The 19586-nt window shown below is 40.8% G+C and overlaps 2 protein-coding genes across 2 annotated transcripts in view; both read left to right on the top strand.

Moving 5' to 3' along the window:
• farp2 (FERM, RhoGEF and pleckstrin domain protein 2) overlaps nucleotides 1-4887 on the top strand; it is a 30308-nt gene extending 25421 nt beyond the window's left edge. Inside the window, exons 22-27 of the mRNA XM_085347181.1 lie at nucleotides 103-185; nucleotides 807-925; nucleotides 1117-1280; nucleotides 3032-3139; nucleotides 3222-3373; nucleotides 3457-4887. Coding sequence (XP_085203307.1) covers nucleotides 103-185; nucleotides 807-925; nucleotides 1117-1280; nucleotides 3032-3139; nucleotides 3222-3373; nucleotides 3457-3550 — 720 coding nt within the window. The 3' untranslated portion in view covers nucleotides 3551-4887. The remainder of the gene's footprint in view (nucleotides 1-102; nucleotides 186-806; nucleotides 926-1116; nucleotides 1281-3031; nucleotides 3140-3221; nucleotides 3374-3456) is intronic.
• Nucleotides 4888-9150: 4263 nt separating this feature from the next.
• On the top strand, nucleotides 9151-19076 carry boka (BCL2 family apoptosis regulator BOK a). Its single transcript, XM_085348240.1, has 4 exons — nucleotides 9151-9364; nucleotides 11914-12042; nucleotides 14185-14348; nucleotides 18893-19076. Exons 1-4 carry the CDS (start codon nucleotides 9151-9153, stop codon nucleotides 19016-19018), a joined length of 633 nt encoding a protein of 210 aa, XP_085204366.1. The 3' UTR covers nucleotides 19019-19076.
• The last annotated feature ends 510 nt before the right edge of the window (nucleotides 19077-19586 follow it).

Here is a 19586-nt window from a genome sequence, read left to right as displayed (position 1 = left end):
TGAAACCATTCATGGTGAAGAACATTATTTGGATTTCACCCGTTTCCTCCATCTAGCTTGCATTTTTGCTTTCTTTTAATAGTTTCCTTTTTCTGCTTATAGGTAGAAGAAAGTGAAAATGAATGGTCGGTGCCTCACTGCTTCACCATTTACTCTGCTCAGAGGACCATTGTGGTGGCTGCCAGGTAAGACTAGGAAGGGGAGAAGTTGGAGTAGTGGCATGTGACTGTGCATGCAGTGAACAGCACATTTGTGTGTATCATGTACTTCCAGTCCCATGTAATTATTACCATCACAAATAAACATCAAATAAATGCAAGTAAATCTAATGCAGATCCAAACAGGTGTTCTAAGTGAACCTTCAGCAAACACCAGGTGCCTGAATCCAGTCAAATACTGCTCCTTTTATTGGCACGAGTGATAAATATGTGTGTTCACTGTAATATAAACATCATTACCTGAGCCATCCACTGTAAACTTCCATCAGTATAAGAGTCATGTTTCTGGTTTGCCTTGACCTGCCCTTGTTAGTATAGTAGTCTGAATACTTGGTGGGTTTTTCCTCAAAGTAAAGTGGCTTATGTTATTTTTGGCCTGTCAGACTTCATTGGCCACATCACCACATTCTTACATCTCTAAAGTTCTTATGGTCTTGATTTAAAATCTCTACAAATTCAGGCCAAAAGCACAGAAACGAAGAACCCTGTTATAATAAACTGGAAGTATCCCAATAATGGGTTACATCATCCTCAGTTCTCTCTAAAAATGTGTCCGCAACGCCGTAATTTGTCTGTTTGTGATTTCAGCTCTAAAGTGGAGATGGGAAAGTGGATTGAGGATCTGAACTTGGCTATCGACATGGCCAAGAAGTCTCAAGAGAAATCCAGCATCTTTCTTGACGCTGGACTCAGCGATCGCTCCAACCGTAAGTTTTCTTTTAAACTCGATACCTACACAGGCTTGAGTGTAAATGTGTGTTTTTGTGGCTATTTTGAGTTTTTTCTCAGCTTAGTGAGCAGAAAATCCCGTTTTGGACACAAACACCCCAAACGTACTGTTAATCCCTCCCCCTCCTCTCCTCTACACAACTTCCTGTCCTCCATCCTCCCCCCTTAGGGTCGTCCGACGAGGTTTCTCTGGAGCAGGAGTCTGAGGATGACATGAACTCCTCCCGCACTTCACTGGACAAGCAGACGCACCACCGTGCCAACACAACCATGCATGTGTGCTGGCATCGCAACACCAGTGTGTCTATGTCTGACCACAGCCTGGCTGTGGAGGTACTCCTCCCCTGCCCCAAATTACATGCAAACACTGCCATTTACATACACCAGCATGCACACGACACACACCAACAGCACGTACATCAAACCTCCCATCTTCATACCAGCATCAGTGGAGTGAGCGGAAATGGATTTGCATTCTGTTTTCTTCTGAACCCTTTAACGCCTTTTTAAATGCTCATTTTTTCCACCTTTTTCCATTTTAAGTTCTTTAAGGCTCTAACAGTCAATTTCTCCTTGATAGATCATCTTCTGTTCTTTATGTGCATGCAAGAACCTTCCTCTGACACTGGCTTTTCACCCCACAGACCTGAAGGATTTCCTAACATGCTCTTCTTTCCACTTCTCAGAGCTAACATGCTAACACTTTTTTCTGCACCCTCTTGTTCCTTTTTTCCCCGCCTCTCTCTCTCTCTCTCTTCAACCTCCTCCAGTCTTCGGTTCTCCGGCTATCTCACCAGAACTTCCTCCTCGCTATCTCCTCGGTCAGGGCCAAAGACCAAATACCATCACACATGTTTGCTGGTACCGAAACCAGAACCTCTCTCTCACTGATTACCTCCGCATGAACCAGGTACTCGATCCACTGACCCGAAAGAGAATACTGAGCTACACAGTGACCGTGTTCCCTCCCTAAAGTCATAAAGAGTTAGAATTGATGAAGAGTGATGTTGGAATTCCAAGAAATACAAACATCTTATTTGTCAATTTATTGCTAGAATTGCTACTTTGTGTCCCAGGAGATGCATTCAAAACAAATTAAAGTCTCCATTTCAGTTTGGATCTTCCTACCAAAACAAATAATGTTAAATAGAAGAATTATTAGAAGTAAAGCACGCAAAAATGAAGGCAACACGAGCATTTAGATAATGAAGAACGGAAAATGCATAATTTTAAATACCAGATTGAGAAGTTGGAAGCAGAGCGAAGGAGCCAGGCTACCTCAGGCTGTGGAGCTTGAGACTCTTTATTCAAGGGTTGTGTTTGAGCCTCACATTGGGTAATGAAATTTTAAGCACTTTGGTCAGGAAAACTAGAAAAGTGTTTTAGCATTTTAAAAATGCCAGATATTTATTTCAGTCTCCAAGTGTCAGAAAGAAAAACAGCTCCACGGCTAATCTCCCTGTTGGGTAGACTCCTTAGTGTACTGAATAGAATTATATAAAAATTTAACAGAAGCATGAAAGCAAAAATGGTTTGTTTTTTAAGGTTTGGGTTTTGTAAATCAAAATCTGAATCAGAGTTTAAGCAAGAACTGATATGCTCATGCTTGTATCTCTCCTCGGTTGGACTAAGATGGTGGCGGTTTCAAATTTTTAGATGCAAATCAGAGCTGAGGGCTGTGTGTTGGCAAGCCAGAGTTTACTGTGCCAGGAAGGTCTCTCTTTACCTGGTTAAATCACCATGGTAATGGTGAACAAACTGAATAGTCTTCTTGGCAGCTAACGCAGAAGCACATTAGCAAAAACAGCCGAGTTACAACCACTTGTTGATGAAACGCAGGGTTAGTGAGGCCGTGTATCACATGGACGTGCATGAGCAAAACAAAACTACTGTTATAATTACTACAGATCAAACTCCACCTTCAGAGCGCCAGCATGCATTAACTCTTTCACCTTAGAATTAACACACAAACATGCATTATCTACAGATCACATGAATGAAACTTTAAACTCCAGCATTAAATCCATTTAATTTTAGCAATCATCAGTGTCTAACCTTGTTCCTTTCTCCTCTTTCCTCTGTAGAACCAGCTCTCGGGTTACCTCCTGAGGAAGTTCAAGAACAGTAACGGTTGGCAGAAACTCTGGGTCGTTTTCACCAACTTCTGCTTGTTCTTCTATAAGACACATCAGGTCAGCCCTCATAGATCTGTGACAAAGATCGAGCCCACGTAAAAGCACGTCACTGAGGTGTCTGTCGATGTCTCGTTTGCAGGACGACTTCCCGCTGGCTAGCCTTCCACTGCTCGGCTACACGGTCAGCACTCCCGAGGAATCGGACAGCATTCACAAGGAGTACGTCTTCAAACTTCAGTTCAAGTCTCACGTATACTTTTTCAGAGCAGAGAGCGAGTACACCTTTGAAAGGTAAGTTGATTCAGGTCAGTTGATTCCTCCAACCGTGCAGTTCTTCATCCATCAGATTACAGTAGCATGTCTGCTCTTCACAGATGGATGGAGGTGATCAAAAGTGCAGCCAGCACTGCAGGCAGGATGAGCCTCCTCATACCTAAAGGAGGTCCCATGGAGATCAACGGAAACTGAAATGAGCGTCGTGTATCTGGAGGCTGGGCCTCTGGGGCATCAGAGACTTGTCGGTGTCATTTCTATGTGAAATAGACATTTAAACATTAACAAATGAAAGATACTGCCAGTTTCAAGTGTTAACATTTTTCTTCTTGATTCTAATGGTCTCTGCATTTTGCTTGATTAATGATGTAAATGGTAACATTTGTCCCACTATACAGGATATAATGAAAGGGAGAGGTGTACATTATGAGCTTTTTTTTTTCCTGCATATGTTGTGCTCTTGTTTCTTTGATCGCATAGACTGATGGGAGATGCTGTTTTTATGGGACCAACACAAAGGGCTTAAATTCAGGTTTTCTGAAGGACTGAAGCTTTACTGGGTACAGTACTGTACCGGGACTGACTGGGATACAGATGAAATACAGTATGTGGGGAATGAAGGTACTGCAAATTGTATGTGCTCTCTAAACTGTACTTTGAAAGCGCTGAGGGCATTAGTGAGGAAGAGGTGAACGGGAAGGTAATGAGATGCTGAAGCAAGTGGGAGACTCGATGATTTGGGAAGTTTTAGGGAATTCACGCTGCTGCGAGGAAGCGGATTTGTTGTGGGCAGTATTTTTCTATACTCTGAGGCCAGACCTGATTGCTTTATTTGCTCTGAGTGGGAGAATGCAATCAGTGTTTGAAACTTTTAAAAGGGAGCTGTTGTGTTTTATGCGCCTGGTTAGTTAGGCAGCGTTAAGGTCAGTCTGGTGCTACGTTTCTCTCTTTTAATATCTCATGTTTCCTGTTTTTATGACCCATAGGGATTTACTACTTGAGGACATGCTGTGCAACAATTTTTTTTTCTAGTGTTTACTTTGTGAAATTTGCAGATTTTCCTTCTAAAAGCTAAAGAGAACATATTTTTAAGTAATTGTTTGAGGATGACTTGCCACATGTCAGACTTTTACACGAACGGGAGCTGCACAGATAGTAGTGTAGTGTTTTACATGAATCCATGGTATTATTTGGTTTATATATTTTTAAGAAGACTGGAATCTTGTCGCTCTGTGTGTGTGATGTGTTTATTTTTTTTGTGTGTGTGTGTGTTTGTGGTGAAGCCAAGCGTGCAGTCCTACTTGCACCTCCCTCCCCCTCCCCGCCTCTGGAGCTTAAAGAGAAAGTGATGATGGAGGTAATCTCCGAACCATCAGGCATTCTGTGCGAGTAAGAGGCAGACTCTGCTGCACACTTAACATCCAGTATGTTATTCCTATTTATTGTGTAGGATGTCGTCAGGGCCAGGCTCCTGAATACACTCATGTAGTCTTCATGTTATTCCATTTAAAAACCTAACAAATAAAGCATAATTTGAATCAGACTTCTTGTGGCTTTGTGCTTACATTGGTGCCCGTTTACTACTTTACGTTTAAGACGTCAGTTAGATGTTTTTGGTTCAGTGGACCTAAACTTATTTACTGTCATGTGTATATTGTTTCAATGGTGAATGCTCAACTTAAAAATACCTGAATGATTTTTCTTTTTTAATCTTTATTTAACCAGGAAGTCTTAATCTCTTTTGCAAGCGGTCTTGCTGTCAAGATAAGCAGCATGGACCAAAGTACACATTGCATTTTCAAAGCAACTGAATTTACTTTTTCTGAAAATGTTAATTTCTTTGAAGTTCACATCACTGCAATAAACAGCCACCTGAGCTTCATATTCATATGGCTGAGAAATCCTGTGTAAGTATGAGAGCATGCACAATCTGTACAGATGTCTCAAACCAAGGTGGAGCTTTGGCTCTACATTTTAAAAAAACAAAGTCACCATTCTGCTGTTAAAACCCTCTTTCAAAAACCAGCCGTTAAGAAGGAAGAAAGGCTTTAAAGAAGGAAGAAGATGGCCACAATTATTTATTTTAGATGCAGGACGAACTCCGGGGCTGCCCCAAGGCTGAATACAAGATAAATTTGAATTATTTTTAACACTGCATCATGCAAATCTACTGCAATACCCCCAAGAAATTAGCATAATAGTTCCCCTTTGTGATAATCTCTAGACAAGTTGCACAAAATCTTCACTTCCTATAAAAGTCAGCCCGTCTTTATGCAACACTAACATTTGACCAGACTAGCTTTTGAAAGCATTGAAAGAAATTCTTCATTTATCTCTGAAATTACTTTATTAAATAGAGTGGAACTTATCTAATAATGGTTTTCTTGTAGGGTCTAAGTACATTTTAATATCTCAGATCTGTTGCTTTACATAATGAACATTAGATAAAACCTTAAGGTCACATATGACTACTCGTAAAAATTGAATATAAAAACATTAGGAGGCATTTAACTGTACATAAAACCTGACAAAAAGCATCTAAAGTGTTGGGATGAGAAGAGACTGAAACGTCCAGAAATGAGTAGAGGTTTCACTTGCATGTTGCCTAGTTAAGTGCACATTATCCACAAGTAACCAAACAGAAAAATGTGTCAAGTTTCACTGAGTAATTTCAAAATACAGGTATCATTTATAGAACTGACATAATTTATATGTACAAAACAAAATGTTTTGGTCTTGATTTGAGACCGTCAGAAAATAAACACACAAAATTAAAACTAGCGTGCCAAACTAGTTCCCCACACGGCATGTATTTTCTCATATTAACTGCTGGATCTTATGCCAGACTTGGCTGAGCGAGACGACTTTGAAACGTGCAGAATTTCATAGTTTGGATTTCAAGGAACGAGCCACATCCCCCATTAATCAAATTAAGCATTTGCTCATGTATAGATAGGATGATGAGGTTAAACAACATATTTAAGAAAATGCCAAAGAGGAATAGTGAGCTGGAACACTAAATAAATGTGTTATTGCATTATTTAAAAAAAAGTGTAGCCTTTACTTTACACCTGACTGTACAGCAGTGTTGACGAGACTGCTGCTCACTTGAGAAATAGCATCAGATCTGCACAGCTTGCATAACCTGAACCACAACGACGGTAAAATGTACACACTTTGTGCTGGACATTTTGAAGATAAGAGAAATCAGCCTTCTCCCTGTTCAGGGTGAGACTCGCAGTTTGGGGAGTTGTTTTTTTTTTTTTTTTTTTTTGTCTCATGTATTACAGAGGATCTGCAGAAAATAATGCCAGTCAGTCATAAACAAAGCAGGGCATTCCTCAGGCTTGTCCAAACAGCACTGAGCAGTGGGTGTGGTGTCTTCCCCAGAAATGCTGATACTGCTCGTCTGCCAAGCTGATGTGTTCAAACATTTTTCTGCTGGGGAGTGGTGAAGGCGTGTCTCCTTTACTTTTCAGACAACAATGTGCCTCCACTTCAGAAGGGTCTTTGTGGCTGTCAGTAATGATGACTGCAGCTTTTAACAGTTAAACTCTACAGCCCAAAGACTTTAGAATTAGTTCTTGTTTGATTACCTTTGTCGCTAAGTTTTTTTTCATTTTCTTCACTTCACAAGCTTTATCTGCATTAACACAGAGTTCTAAGATTACAGCTTTTGATTTCTGCCTTGATAAACTGAGTAAAGTGGTGCACCGTGTTGCTTTCTTTATCACGGCTAACTCTTATCTGTGCTGGACGACTGTGTCACAGAGGGTTCCCATAAAAAAGTGACCTCCCTCATTTGAAGTACATTATGAAAAAGGCGGACACCGTGTGACTTTGAGCTTATCTCCTCCTGTGAAATGTACAACAACAGCTGTGAGTCCACCACCACCCAGCCCCTATTTGGTTTAAAGGAATCATTTACTTTTGTAAGAAATGTGTGCCAACCTGTTTTCTTGCTGAGCTGGACAAGACGCTTGACGTGAACCAAGCTTTAGTCCCATTACTGGAAATACTCCAGTCGATGACGATACTGCCTGCCACTTCTGGCTGTGAGATCTCTAGACAAATAACCAAATCAACACTTTGTGCACTCAATTAAAGATTAGAATGACTTTGTAGTATTGTACTGACAATCTGATATATAGTTTTATGTGAAAATGGCTCTAGTGAGTGCTAATGTTATCTTGGACACGGCAAGGCTAGCCCTTTCTCAGACTAAGTCAAACAGGCACAAGTGTTATCAACTTCCAGATAAATATTTAATATCAAATATCAAACTCCTTCAGCCTTCAGTGCAATAAAAGTGTTAAAAGGCCCGAGAAAGAGAGATCCCATTTCTCTCATATTGCCTTCTCTAAACTGGTTTCTTTAAAATCCAGAACTGAATGTCAAGTCTTCTCTTCACATACAAAGTCCTGAATGATCATGTAGCATTATCCCAACATAGATCTTTGCCCTTTGACTGCAGGCTTACTTGTGGCTTGTAGATATTTGTAAAAGTACAATCGGAGGCAGAGCCTTCGGTTTTCAGGCCCCTCTTCACTGGAACAAGCCCCCACTTTGGATTCAGGAGGCAGACACCTACTAGCCTTCAAACTTTCCTTTTTGATGAAGCATAGAGGTAAGTTTGGATCAGGTGACCATAAACCCTGAGTATTTGTGTTCCACTCACCTCTTTTAACTCCTCATGCATTTATATCCCACTGTTGCGTGTCATTAACACGCATGTGTGATGCTGTCTTTAATACGCTGTCAGAAAGTCACGCGATTTAATGGTGGCTATTAAATGGGTTTGGCTTTGTTGTGAAAGAAAAATCGTGTGCAGTAAAAGATTACGTCACATAATACAGCAAAAAAAAAAAAAATTGAAATACTGCTTTCATCATGTCCATTTTCATTTTCTAATCTGAGACAGAGGGCTTTTTTATTAACATTTTACTGTTTAACTGCCTCTAATCTCTTCACAACCTGCTTTCAGTTAATTAAATACCGCTCTCATGTTCCATTATGATCCCACACTTGATTTAACCACGCACGTTTTGTTTTCATTTAAACTACATTAAATGCTTCATTGCTTTCAACAAATCAGAACTACTTAAGTTTAAATTACAATTTGTCTTGTAGACACACCTTTAATAAAAACAGTTGCTGATTAACAGCTGAGACACAACTGGGTCGTGTCCTGTATGTGTGTCTTTTATATGAGGTGGGTCGGGGGCAGAGGGGCGGTGCTTGCGTTGCTACAGCTTATCTCCGCCTTTCACTCCACAATAAGTTCCCTTAGAAGGAAAGCCTGCCTGCAGACTGTAAGTGGAAAGCATTTTTTACGCTCAGCGTGGCAGTAACTCATTAAAAGTGAAAACATTTTCTACTCCGCGAGATTAAAATGCAGCACACTTAGGATGTCGGGTTTTTTTTACCTTCTCGACATAGTACTTCGGGTAAGTGCGCTTGGATGATGTTTGATGTCCGCACACCTTTAAGGATTCATACACAACTTTTCAGGTATAGTGCCAAGCTTCTCCTTGAAGTGTCCATCCTGGGTTTTCGACAGACTTTGATTGCGTTTGGATCCTGGAGCTTTATCTAGGCTATCAAAAGATATTCACAAACTAATCCCCGTGTTTGTTCTGCAGGATAATCTCCACAAGTCTTCCTTTCTCTTAGCAGAGAGACGGGGCAGAAGGAGAAGGTTCGAAGAGGGGGCGTCCACTGGGGAGAAGCGGCCGCTGAGCGAGGCGGTGGAGGCGGTGAGGTGAGGAGCGCACTCAGAGGAGGGTGACGGGGGCATGGAGATGTTGCGTCGCTCCTCTGTGTTTGCCTCTGAAGTGTTTGACCGCTCGCCCACCGACAAGGAGCTGGTGTCCCAAGCCAAAGCACTGTGCAGGGAATACATCCACTCCAGGCTGAACCGTGCCGGGATCGGCTGGTCCAAGCCTGAACACGGACTGGCTGCGTCAGGTGGGACACTGGGAGAGATATCTTCGGTCCTGCTGTGGCTGGGTAAGTTTTCGGGAAACGTTCGTGCGTTTTTTGCGCACAATAGTACACTTAATTCAAACAGAGACCCGCGATCACCCTCAAATGTGTGTTTAATATTCAAGAATGTATCGTATTCCTGCTAAATCCTAATATGGTTTCCGGGAGCGCTGAGTTCACCTTTCACGTTTTTGTGCAGCCAAATGCCACAATATTCTATATTCTATTGAATATATCTATATTTTAATCGTTTAAACGGCCAGATTGGGATTTATGATAAAGATATGTCTTTATTTTATATTTATACTTATAAATAAATAAACACGTAAACGACTTTATCGGAGAACACCTTTATTATTTAGAGAATCATGACGTGATTCCCAGGAATCCCCATAATAAAGCTAAGGTCACCATTTAGTTTGCGTAATATTTTCCTTTCTGGATGCTGGCCCAGTATAAAAACTGGTGTGGTGGATTTTCTTCCTCTGGGAGGATTCACTTTACCATGCGTGCGGAACTTCCCACCTCCAGATAATTCACTGGAAGTTCATGTTGAAACTCGGCTGCTCAGCTTTGAAAATCCTGGAGGGGGTACACTGTTGCTGAATAGTGAAACTGAACAAAACCACTTGTGCCCTTCTAAGACTAGAGTTACAAAACACTTCGACAATAATGAGACTTTTTTCATAAATAGTTCACCTTTTTTGATAGCAGACTAATATCTGGCAAAATAACAGAAAAACTCCAAGCAAGGAGGACCAGTCTAGCCATGTTCTGACCAAACTCACTTAATTCCAGCATCTTAAAAGCTCACTAACTGATATGTCATATCTGGTTTGTTTAATCTCAACAAAAACTATGTTGTGTAAAAACATTTATGTCACGGAGTTTTTTGGGCTGGGTCAGAGACTCCAGGATGTTATTGGTATCTTTGGAAAGTTTAGCTCTTTTCCTCTGCTTTGAGTCTTTCTACAGTGCTCAGTTAATAGTTTCACTAAAGTGTTTACTGTTAAAAGGGTTCCATTAAGATTCAGAGAGATGATAAACCCGTGTTTTATCACCGGGCAGTGTCCCTTTGTTTCTTAGTCAGATCCAGTGCGTGGCTGTCATACCCTGATTTAAAATACAAAGATGGGAACAGCCAAGAGGTAAAATGAATGTATGTAACAGATAGAAACAGCTTCTGGGTTAGAAAAGTGAGACCAGCACAGAAGTGCTTTAAACCTGATTCTTTTGAACAGTCGTCTGGTTCTATAGAAATCTATGAGAAAATGTCTCCGCTGCTCTCTGCACCTGTGACTTCAACAAACACTTTCCTGATGTGTTTATGAATTCAATCCCTAGTTTCAATTCTTACTAAATACAACATGATGCTCATTAGGTAAATTATGATCCACACTGGAGTCCAAAGGGGCAGTAAAGCGTGATATCCTTTAGGGCATGGCTGTGTTGTGATTGTCACTTATAAATGGTGACGGTGAAAATGCTAAAGTTGAGGCTTCACAACTTCACCAAAGAAGTTCTGAAAACTCAAAAACTGACTGACTGGCTTAATAGGGGGTTGCCTGCGAGATAGTCCAAGCTCAGCTCAACGCTGAGTTGTTGCCTGTTAATATAAATTTTATATTAATTGTAAATTTCTTTCAATTTTCCTTATTTCTTTGATAGAAGAGGTTGAGTCTGTAGATTAGATTTTTTTACAGTGTCTTAATTGCAGTAAAATATCTTTCTGTGAGTATTAAGGAATGACATACGGGACACTTTACTGCATGCACCAAGATGGTTTCACACCTCAGGTGAGCAGGCCATTTTCAGTACCAGCCTCCTGACGACCGGTCAAACCAGCTGCTTCTTATAAACACGTGACTTCCTGTTTTGATGTAGCTACACTCCCAATATATTTGTCATCATTATTATTTGAAAACAGTTCCATGGAAGCAGGCCCTGTTGAGAAGTCTTAACCGACCAATTAGCCCGCATTAGCAGAATGTAGGCTAACCAGCAGTTTATTGGTGATATCAAAATCACTGTATGAGTAATTAAAGAACATTATTATTGTTTCCTTTCAATTAGGCCGCATAATTTAAACTAGTTTAGTTTTTTTTTTGGCCAGAAGTAGATTTGCATTCAGTGAGGTCAATTTCAGCCATTTTCAGGAACGACATGATTAAGGAAATGGGTATCTTTACATTGGGTTCAACTTCACAGTGACATTGTCCATGTTTAATATACGGTCTTTGCTCTTTGACCAAGCCAGGGTGTCTAACTGAGCAAAAGTGCTTCCCCAGTAAATCAAAACAATTGACAACATTTTTCCAATTAGATTAAATACAAAGTATTTTGTAAAATGCAAAGTATTTTATTCAGTAATATCTCTCAAAAGTCATATCTTTTATACAGCATTATCTAAGGTGGTCAAAATTGCCTTTACTAGCCATATGACTAGCTACTGGACGAGATAGCTGTGGCTTATAATGTGTAATAGTTACTTTTAAAAGCCACACAGCTTTGTTTTGAGAGTTTTTTTTAAAGTGAGAGCTTTGACTGAGTTTGCTTTCTCTTGTTTTGGACAGGCGATGAGTTGGAGTACCTTCGTCCCAATGTGTACCGTAACGTCGCCCGCCAGCTGAACATCACAGTGGCATCGGAGAGCGTGGTGTCCGACGCCTTCCTGGCTGTCGCTGCAGACATTTTCTCCACAGGTAGGTCAAACTCTGGAAAATCAAGCCATGCAGATCTGCATCACAGGAACTAACGTTGGTGCTTTCTTAACTGGTCTAACCTGTACTAAGTGGACTTCAAAATGAAAAAAGGGAACGTATTTTGGTTATCACTGGGAAGGAGGAAGCCTGAGACAGACAAAATAAAGATGTACTGAAAGTTTAGAGAACTGAGTTACTTTACAAATTACAAATGGCTAAAACGTTTTGTATAAGTGATAATGCCGCCCGTTGTCGTGTAAACACTTCTTATTTAGGCTCACCACAGGATTCTCCATTAGTGAGAGACATTTTTAGGGCTGCCATTATCCCCCTGAAATGAAAGGAGCTGGAGGGAAAACATTCAGTCCATATTAGGTTAACACGATGGTGGAGCGAGTGATTGTTACAGACAGTTTGGACCCCACCCAAGGAGTTCAGACATGAGTCCCAGCTGGGTAATTCTTCAGGGAATTTTTAACAAAGCAGTCTGATGAAAAGGTAAAGAACAGTTGGCTGGAGACGAGAGAAAATCCAGTCAGTCTGGTCCTCAGTAATGTTCAGAGTTACTTAGTAATTCAAACGTAGCGAACTTAAAGATTATCTGCCTTAATTCTCACAGTTCACAACTGATTATGATAACTTACAAAGGGAATTCAATACCACGAGCAAAAAAGGGGGGAAAAAAAAGGTCTCACGTCTCAGTCTCATGTTGAAAACTTGCGTATCAGTGAATACAGTGTAAACATGGACAAACCGCAGTGCCGACAGAAGAAGAGAACAAAGAGGAAGTCCTGAGCAACAGCAGATTATGACCACAAACTTGTGTAATCTGCACGAGCACAGTTAGAAATGTCATTTGGCTTTCCGCACGACAAAGATAAACTACAGCGGCAATATGTTCAGGCATCGTAACGCAACCCGCGCAACGGTGTAGCTGTAGTCATTTAGTCATGTAGTCGACACACACACAGACTACACTGTTACAATTTCCATTTCCTGTAGTACTAAGTACATATTAATTATATAAAAGTAAACATAGATAATAATATAATAAATGGTAAATGGCCTGTATTTGTATAGCGCTTTTCTAGTCCCTAAGGACCCCAAAGCGTTTTACACAACCTGTCATCCACCCATTCACACACACATTCACACACTGGTGATGGCAAGCTACAATGTAGCCACAGCCACCCTGGGGCGCACTGACAGAGGCGAGGCTGCCGGACACTGGCGCCACCGGGCCCTCTGACCACCACCAGTAGGCAACGGGTGAAGTGTCTTGCCCAAGGACACAACGACCGAGACTGTCCAATAATATATGTTTTACACCCCTTCTGATGTTGTGTGTCTTATTGTAAAAGTAGCCACAAGTGAAAGCCTTATTTAACTCCAGCTGATTTTCTCATTCACAGCACCTAAAACTTACATAGTGTTGTTTTTGTAGCAGCAGGGAGATCATACTCGAGTATGGCTTGAATGTTTTTTTTTTTGGTTGACTTCCTATCGAGTATCGAGTACAGCTTAATTTCCACTATATTTTACCTTCATACCTTCATGTCCTTTTCAAACATTTAAAATCTTTCTGAACAGTTCAAAAAAACTACATTCCTGACCTATCAGATGTTGATAGCAGTATGAAATATGCAGAAACTTTAGAGTATCATCCTGCAAGTTTCCAGATTTCCTCTTCAAAGAGATCAGACGACAGTTAGAGGAGATGGATGAAGCCGAGGCTCGGTTTGTATGTGTTGGACATATAAACACGACAAAAATAGTCCGAAGCACTGACTGTAAATGGTGTGGCGGCAGAAAGCTCTACTGAGCGTGCAAGCTTGGTTGGAGAAATGATGTGCTCACTAATCTAGCGAGGCATTCTGCCTGCCTGCCGTCCCAGGTCTGGTGTTTGGATTTTCCCCGTTGCAGGCCTCCTGCTGAGATTGGATAATTTGTTCATCCACCTTTAAAGAAAGCTGCTGACAGACACATTTGCTGAATTAAATCCTACTGCAGTTATTCAAGTGGAGAGCAGGGTCTCTCCACTTATGAAATAATGACTTTCAGTATGTGCTCACACATCAGACACCAGGACATTGATGCTTCCATAGGTTTAAGTAAAGATGTGGTTTCTTTTTCTCTCATAAGGTGTGACATGGGGAAAGGTGGTTTCCTTGTACGCTGTAGCGGGAGCCTTGGCGGTGGACTGTGTACGCCATGGTCATCCAGCAATGGTCCATACCATTGTCGACTGCATGGGGGAGTTTGTCCGCAAGAGCCTGACTTCCTGGTTAAAAAAGAGAGGAGGCTGGGTAAGGACGACTTATTATTACTTGTTTGTATGTTTCCGTAAGCGTGTGTTAGTCTGTATAAATGTACGACTATGTGGCAGCTATGAGACAAGTAACTGAAAATGACAGCCGGCATCTGTGGGTTCGGTTAAGTGTCAGTAAGAGCTCATAAAACCAAAGAAGAGAGGAAGCCATCAGCTAGTCTAGTCTGTTAAGTTAATGCAGTTCCCCACAATGACTATAACTTTAACCAACCACAGCCTGCTTACGTGTCGTGGTTTCTCTTTGCTGCTCTTTTCAGTCTTCTTTTTCCCCCGGGCAAAACAGATGACTGCCCCTCCCTGATCCCGATTCTACTGAAGCTCTCTTCCTGATAAAAGGGAGTTCTTCCTTCTTACTGTCACCAGTTGCTTGCTCATTTATAATCATCTGATTGTTGCATTCTTTCTCTGACGTTGTAACGACTTTTTCTTCCAATACCAACCTATGTTACATATTCAGGTATCTGTGTATGTACATTAGGAAACTCTCCCTCCACATATGATGAGAAATATTTTATTCTTTGTAAAAATGTACTGATCTGAGACGGTGAACGTGTAGAAGGGATTTATGGTTGCTGTAAAAATAGTGTGGCGCTCACCTGCCCCTTTTCCCACGCTATGTGTGATTTACTTACATGCAGTCAGAAACTTTGCTTTAGGCTGTTCGAGCAGGGTTGAAATTGAAACTGGAGCTTTGTGTGGACATGTAACTTCAGAGTCCCGCTTTTCAGTTTTGCGCTTTGAGTTGACGTGAGGCGATTTTTCTTTTCTTTTCACACAGCCTTTGTGATACATTCCAGTTCATCACCTGCAGGTCTTTTCTATTTGTCAGACACCGACAAATGTTAATGAACGGTTGCATGTTTTCAGAAGCTTTCTGAAGATTTACCGAGCTCAGGATTTTTACTGACAGCTTGATCTCACATTTTCACTGAGAGCGCACATCCTCCTGTGCTGGGCGTGGTGGTTGTCAATCGCAACGTGTGTGTCTGCGTGTGTGATTCAGCGTACAGGGATTTTTATTTCATTAGATAACAACTTTATTGAAGCAAATAGGGTTTATTTTAAAGAAAGACAGCACATGAACACTTTTAAATCTAAATACTCCCTCTGAAGCAGCATTTTCTTATCATTCAGTCCAAGCTGCTGCTGGTCTCCCTGGCTCATCCTCACTGCTTTGTGTTTTCACTCACAGCTCTTCCTTTTTTGAACTTTTTGGCATCCAGGTCAACTATAGTGGATACATAAGTTCAGTTACTCCTAAGGCCCTAGCAGAGTAATCTCAACTGATCACATTAATTGTGGGCATAAAGCAGTTTTAAATGAAAACATTTTTGTTGGTCAAATAAACTTCAGAATTCCCTTAACCCTTTCACACATAGTGGTCACTACAGTGGACAGCTATTCAAAGGCTATTTTCTTGTATTTGTGTCAGTTTTGATGGTATACGTGCACATAAACCACCACACTGGACACTGATGTGTCATCCCATACCCTGCCACCCACTGGGCGTTTAATGTTACTATAGATGTATGACGTGTTTCATTGTAATTGTTATTTAACCCTGTCATGCATGAATTATGACAACCTCAATCGGGATTTTTCTCTTAAGTTTCTTCTTTTCTTTTCATGCCTAAAGATGAATAAAAATACTTAAGAAAAAAATGCTGATTGAGGTTGTCATAATTCATGCATGAAAATGTTAAAGCTTGCCGAAAGTCTGTCTGACTTTTGATTTGAACCTTTTTTGATTTTAACCTTGATTTTTCTGTGTGTGTGTGTGTGTGTGTGTGTCTTTTGTTTTTTTCTGTTTTATACGATCTGCTTTGAGCAAATTGCCCCTTGACGAATTTGGCTCAATTGAAGTTAAACCAAAAAGATTGTATTTACTACTTTAAATTAAATTCATTTCAAAAATAACATTTTTATTTTATTTAGCTGTGATGAAGTTCGTCGCAGCAGAGGCTGGGAGGAAACAAATCAGTGAAGCTAACTATATTTCATTGTTATTAATCCTCTCAGTGCTTGTCGGCCTAATTTAAAAACAGCATGCTCCACCTGTAATTGGTGTGTCATATCGTGTCACAGCCACCCAGATCAGAATCGCAATATCCTTTTGTTTTAAATTAACTAGAATTCTTTGTTTACAAAAAAAGGAAAAACCTGGAACAAATGGTTCAGTTAGAAAGGGGATGTTCTTCTGCAGAATTGTGTTTATAGGAATAGCCTATCTGATAAAGTCCTGGACAAACAGTGTGTGAAATGGAACGATGCCTGACAACGTGCCTCTGTCCGCGTTCTGCTCTGCTGGAAAGAGCACATTAATGCCTTTCCAGCAGAGCGAACCACAGGCCCGTGCGCTCTGAAACATGGCACCCGAGCCTGTTTTGTTCAGAGAGAAGTGGAGTGTGACGAAATGGAGAGCGATGCATTGTATAACTGACCTCCTGAGTACAAATGAGCGACCTGTTTTTCACTCTAACCCAGAGACGTCTGCTCTGACAGATGATGTCAGTGTGCGGGGAAAACTTAAATAACGTTGTGTGACTGGGAGAAGCGGCAGGAGCTGAAGGAGGAGAAGTGTTTAGTGTCAGAGCTGACACTAAACTGCACTCTGTGGTATTTCATTGTCTGGAAAAGTCTGAGTAGATGGCCTCGTATTGTAAGCAGTGCTCAGAATTAAGTGTGGGCTCTGGCTTTAAAATGGCATTCTTGTGGGCTAGCTGCATATCTGCAGATTGTCAGATTAGTGGAAAATGAAGGACACATGTTGAAATTGTAAGGTCGTCTTGTGTCTGTTAAACCCTGTGAGAACCAAGTCATCATTCACGAAGAGAAACTCTAACCATCTGTTTTGGAAAAACCCCCAAAAGGACTCTTTGGGGAAAAAAAGTAAAAATAGCTTTTGATGTGTGTCAGTCAGAAGGTTTACTTTCTTCTATTCTATTTATTTTTGTCCCCTGATTACCAAGACTTGGGAGAACAGCTTTCAAAAATAACATACTCTCACAGCCCAGGACAGTGCAACTTAGACTTCAGAGGGTTAAAACAATAGACTGTAAATAAACGATGGACATAGCCATGGTGACATCATGATATGTGAAATTCTGCTTTGAAAGAAAGCTTACCAGCCACTGACAGCTTTGATTTTTTTTGAGCTAGAGGTGTATTGTGCCAGGTTATTGATTAAAGTTAGTTAGCTGATTAGCAATCAACTGAAAAACAAGTCAGCTTTATAGCACTAGAAATGCTGTTTATAGCCTTCTCCAAAACAGTTTGGCCCTCTATGGACAGTGTTTAATTTAAACTCTTAACTTTCCTCTGCCTTATTTCAACTGTCTCATCCTCATGATATTATCCCTCAGTGTGTGAGTGTGTTGTCTCTCCTTTGTGTTTTGTCAGTATGTTGTCTTATGGACTTTGTATTTTTGGGACTGCTTATCAAACTCTCTTAAAGGTGTGTTTTGTGTTTAGCGCTCCCTCCCTTAGAGTTGGCTCCTGGGTTCTAAACCTGCATCATATGACAAGTATTTTATTAGTCCATCCATCCATTCGCTTCCGCTTATCCTTTTCAGGGTCGCGGGGGGCGCTGGAGCCTATCCCAGCTGTCATAGGGCGAAAGGCGGGGTACACCCTGGATTTTATTAGTCTGCTACTTAAAATTAATAAGCAGGTATTTGTGTCTTTGCTTTGCACCCATACAGACAGTGAGGTCAAGTGCACTGCAACTTAAGAAAAGACCAGAAACTACAGCAATGCTGTAAAAGCACACAAAACACAATGAACGTTAAACAAAACATAATAGAAAAAGGGAGTGTTATTGTTTCCCCAGAAACATTTCCATGGTGTTTTGTTAGATTTTGTTGTTTTCTGTTGTATTTCCTTTGTGTTTTGTGTGGTTTTGCAGCATTTTCCTATTTGCTGGTAGTTTTTTGAGTTGCAGTCTGTTTGACCTTTCAGGGCTACCGTACACACAGTATATGGATGCAGCTTGTTAAAAGCTAGCTTTAGCTAATAACTTAGCAGTACAGTTTTTTATTCAAATACGGTCTCTTCTAGCTTCAAAATATTTACATGGTGGCTTCAAAATGCCAAAACAAATGGTTGATGTTATGGTTGCTACATTCATTCTTTATATACAGTTTATGACTCACAGAATATGCATCTGGAAGACACAAATATCTACTTGTTAGAGTTAAGTAACACAAAAAATACTTACATTTGACTCACCTAAGCAGTAGCACAAACTTCACAAACAGCTCAAATTGAGACATGTCACATGTTGAGTGGGCCGGATTAGTGATAAAGTGATTATAACCATACAACAGGTGAATTCTGTAAAAATAAATCTTTTGTACAGTTGTTATAAAGGGGGGAAATTGGTTCAAACTGTTTTCTGTAGCAGGTGGTGAAGATGTTGATTTCTCCTGAAAAGTTGGATATCTTGGTTGGTTTTTATTTTCAGCCACAAAGGTTGCCACTTGTGTGAAACTTACTTATCTTTATTCCTCTGTCTCCCTGCAGGTGGATGTAACAAAGTGCGTGGTGAGCACTGACCCAAACTTCTGTTCGCACTGGCTGGTGTCTGCTGTCTGTGCCTTTGGACACTACCTGAAGACGGTCGTGCTACACCTCCTCCGTGAGAAGTGAAAGAAAAAGAGACACAGTGGATTGTGAGCACACTGCCCGGCACTGCACACCACCAACACCACTAAAGCACCCACTGCTTTGGAATATGTTTACAGTTATTTGCACTGAGCCTCGTTGATGAACACCCACCCATTTCACAGACAGCGAACTTTCCTCGCGTCTTTGGCTTCCCCTTGTCTATTTATTATTAATGGTTATATAATGGCACACATCGGATGCAAACGTATAAAAACTGCATCTGTGAGCAAGTTTAGCTTTTCATTTTTCATCAAACTGCACAGCTTCCAGTCTTGGTGCCTGTTTTGCAGGGATTTGGCTGCTCCTAGTGGTACCAAATGGTAACTACTAGCCCTATACACAGAGAAGTCAACTCAGGATAATCTGCGAGATCCTGTGGCCATTCATGAGAACTTGGTATTAGAGGAAATCTACACTTTTCGCCTGGGCTGTAATAGTTCATGCTAGATAAAGAGAAAATTCAACATATTTTTGACCAACTAAGGACTGTACAAAATTCCTTGATATCGAGGGATCAGAAAAAACATGGTTTGTGTATTTGTTTTTCTTT

The sequence above is a fragment of the Diplotaxodon limnothrissa genome, linkage group LG23, assembly GCF_057381915.1.
Source record: "Diplotaxodon limnothrissa isolate DT_005_m linkage group LG23, D_limnothrissa_male_GT1.1, whole genome shotgun sequence".
Taxonomy (NCBI): Eukaryota; Metazoa; Chordata; class Actinopteri; order Cichliformes; family Cichlidae; genus Diplotaxodon; species Diplotaxodon limnothrissa.
The sequence above is the reverse complement of the archived record's forward strand: the minus strand, read 5'-3'. Positions and strand labels throughout refer to the sequence as shown.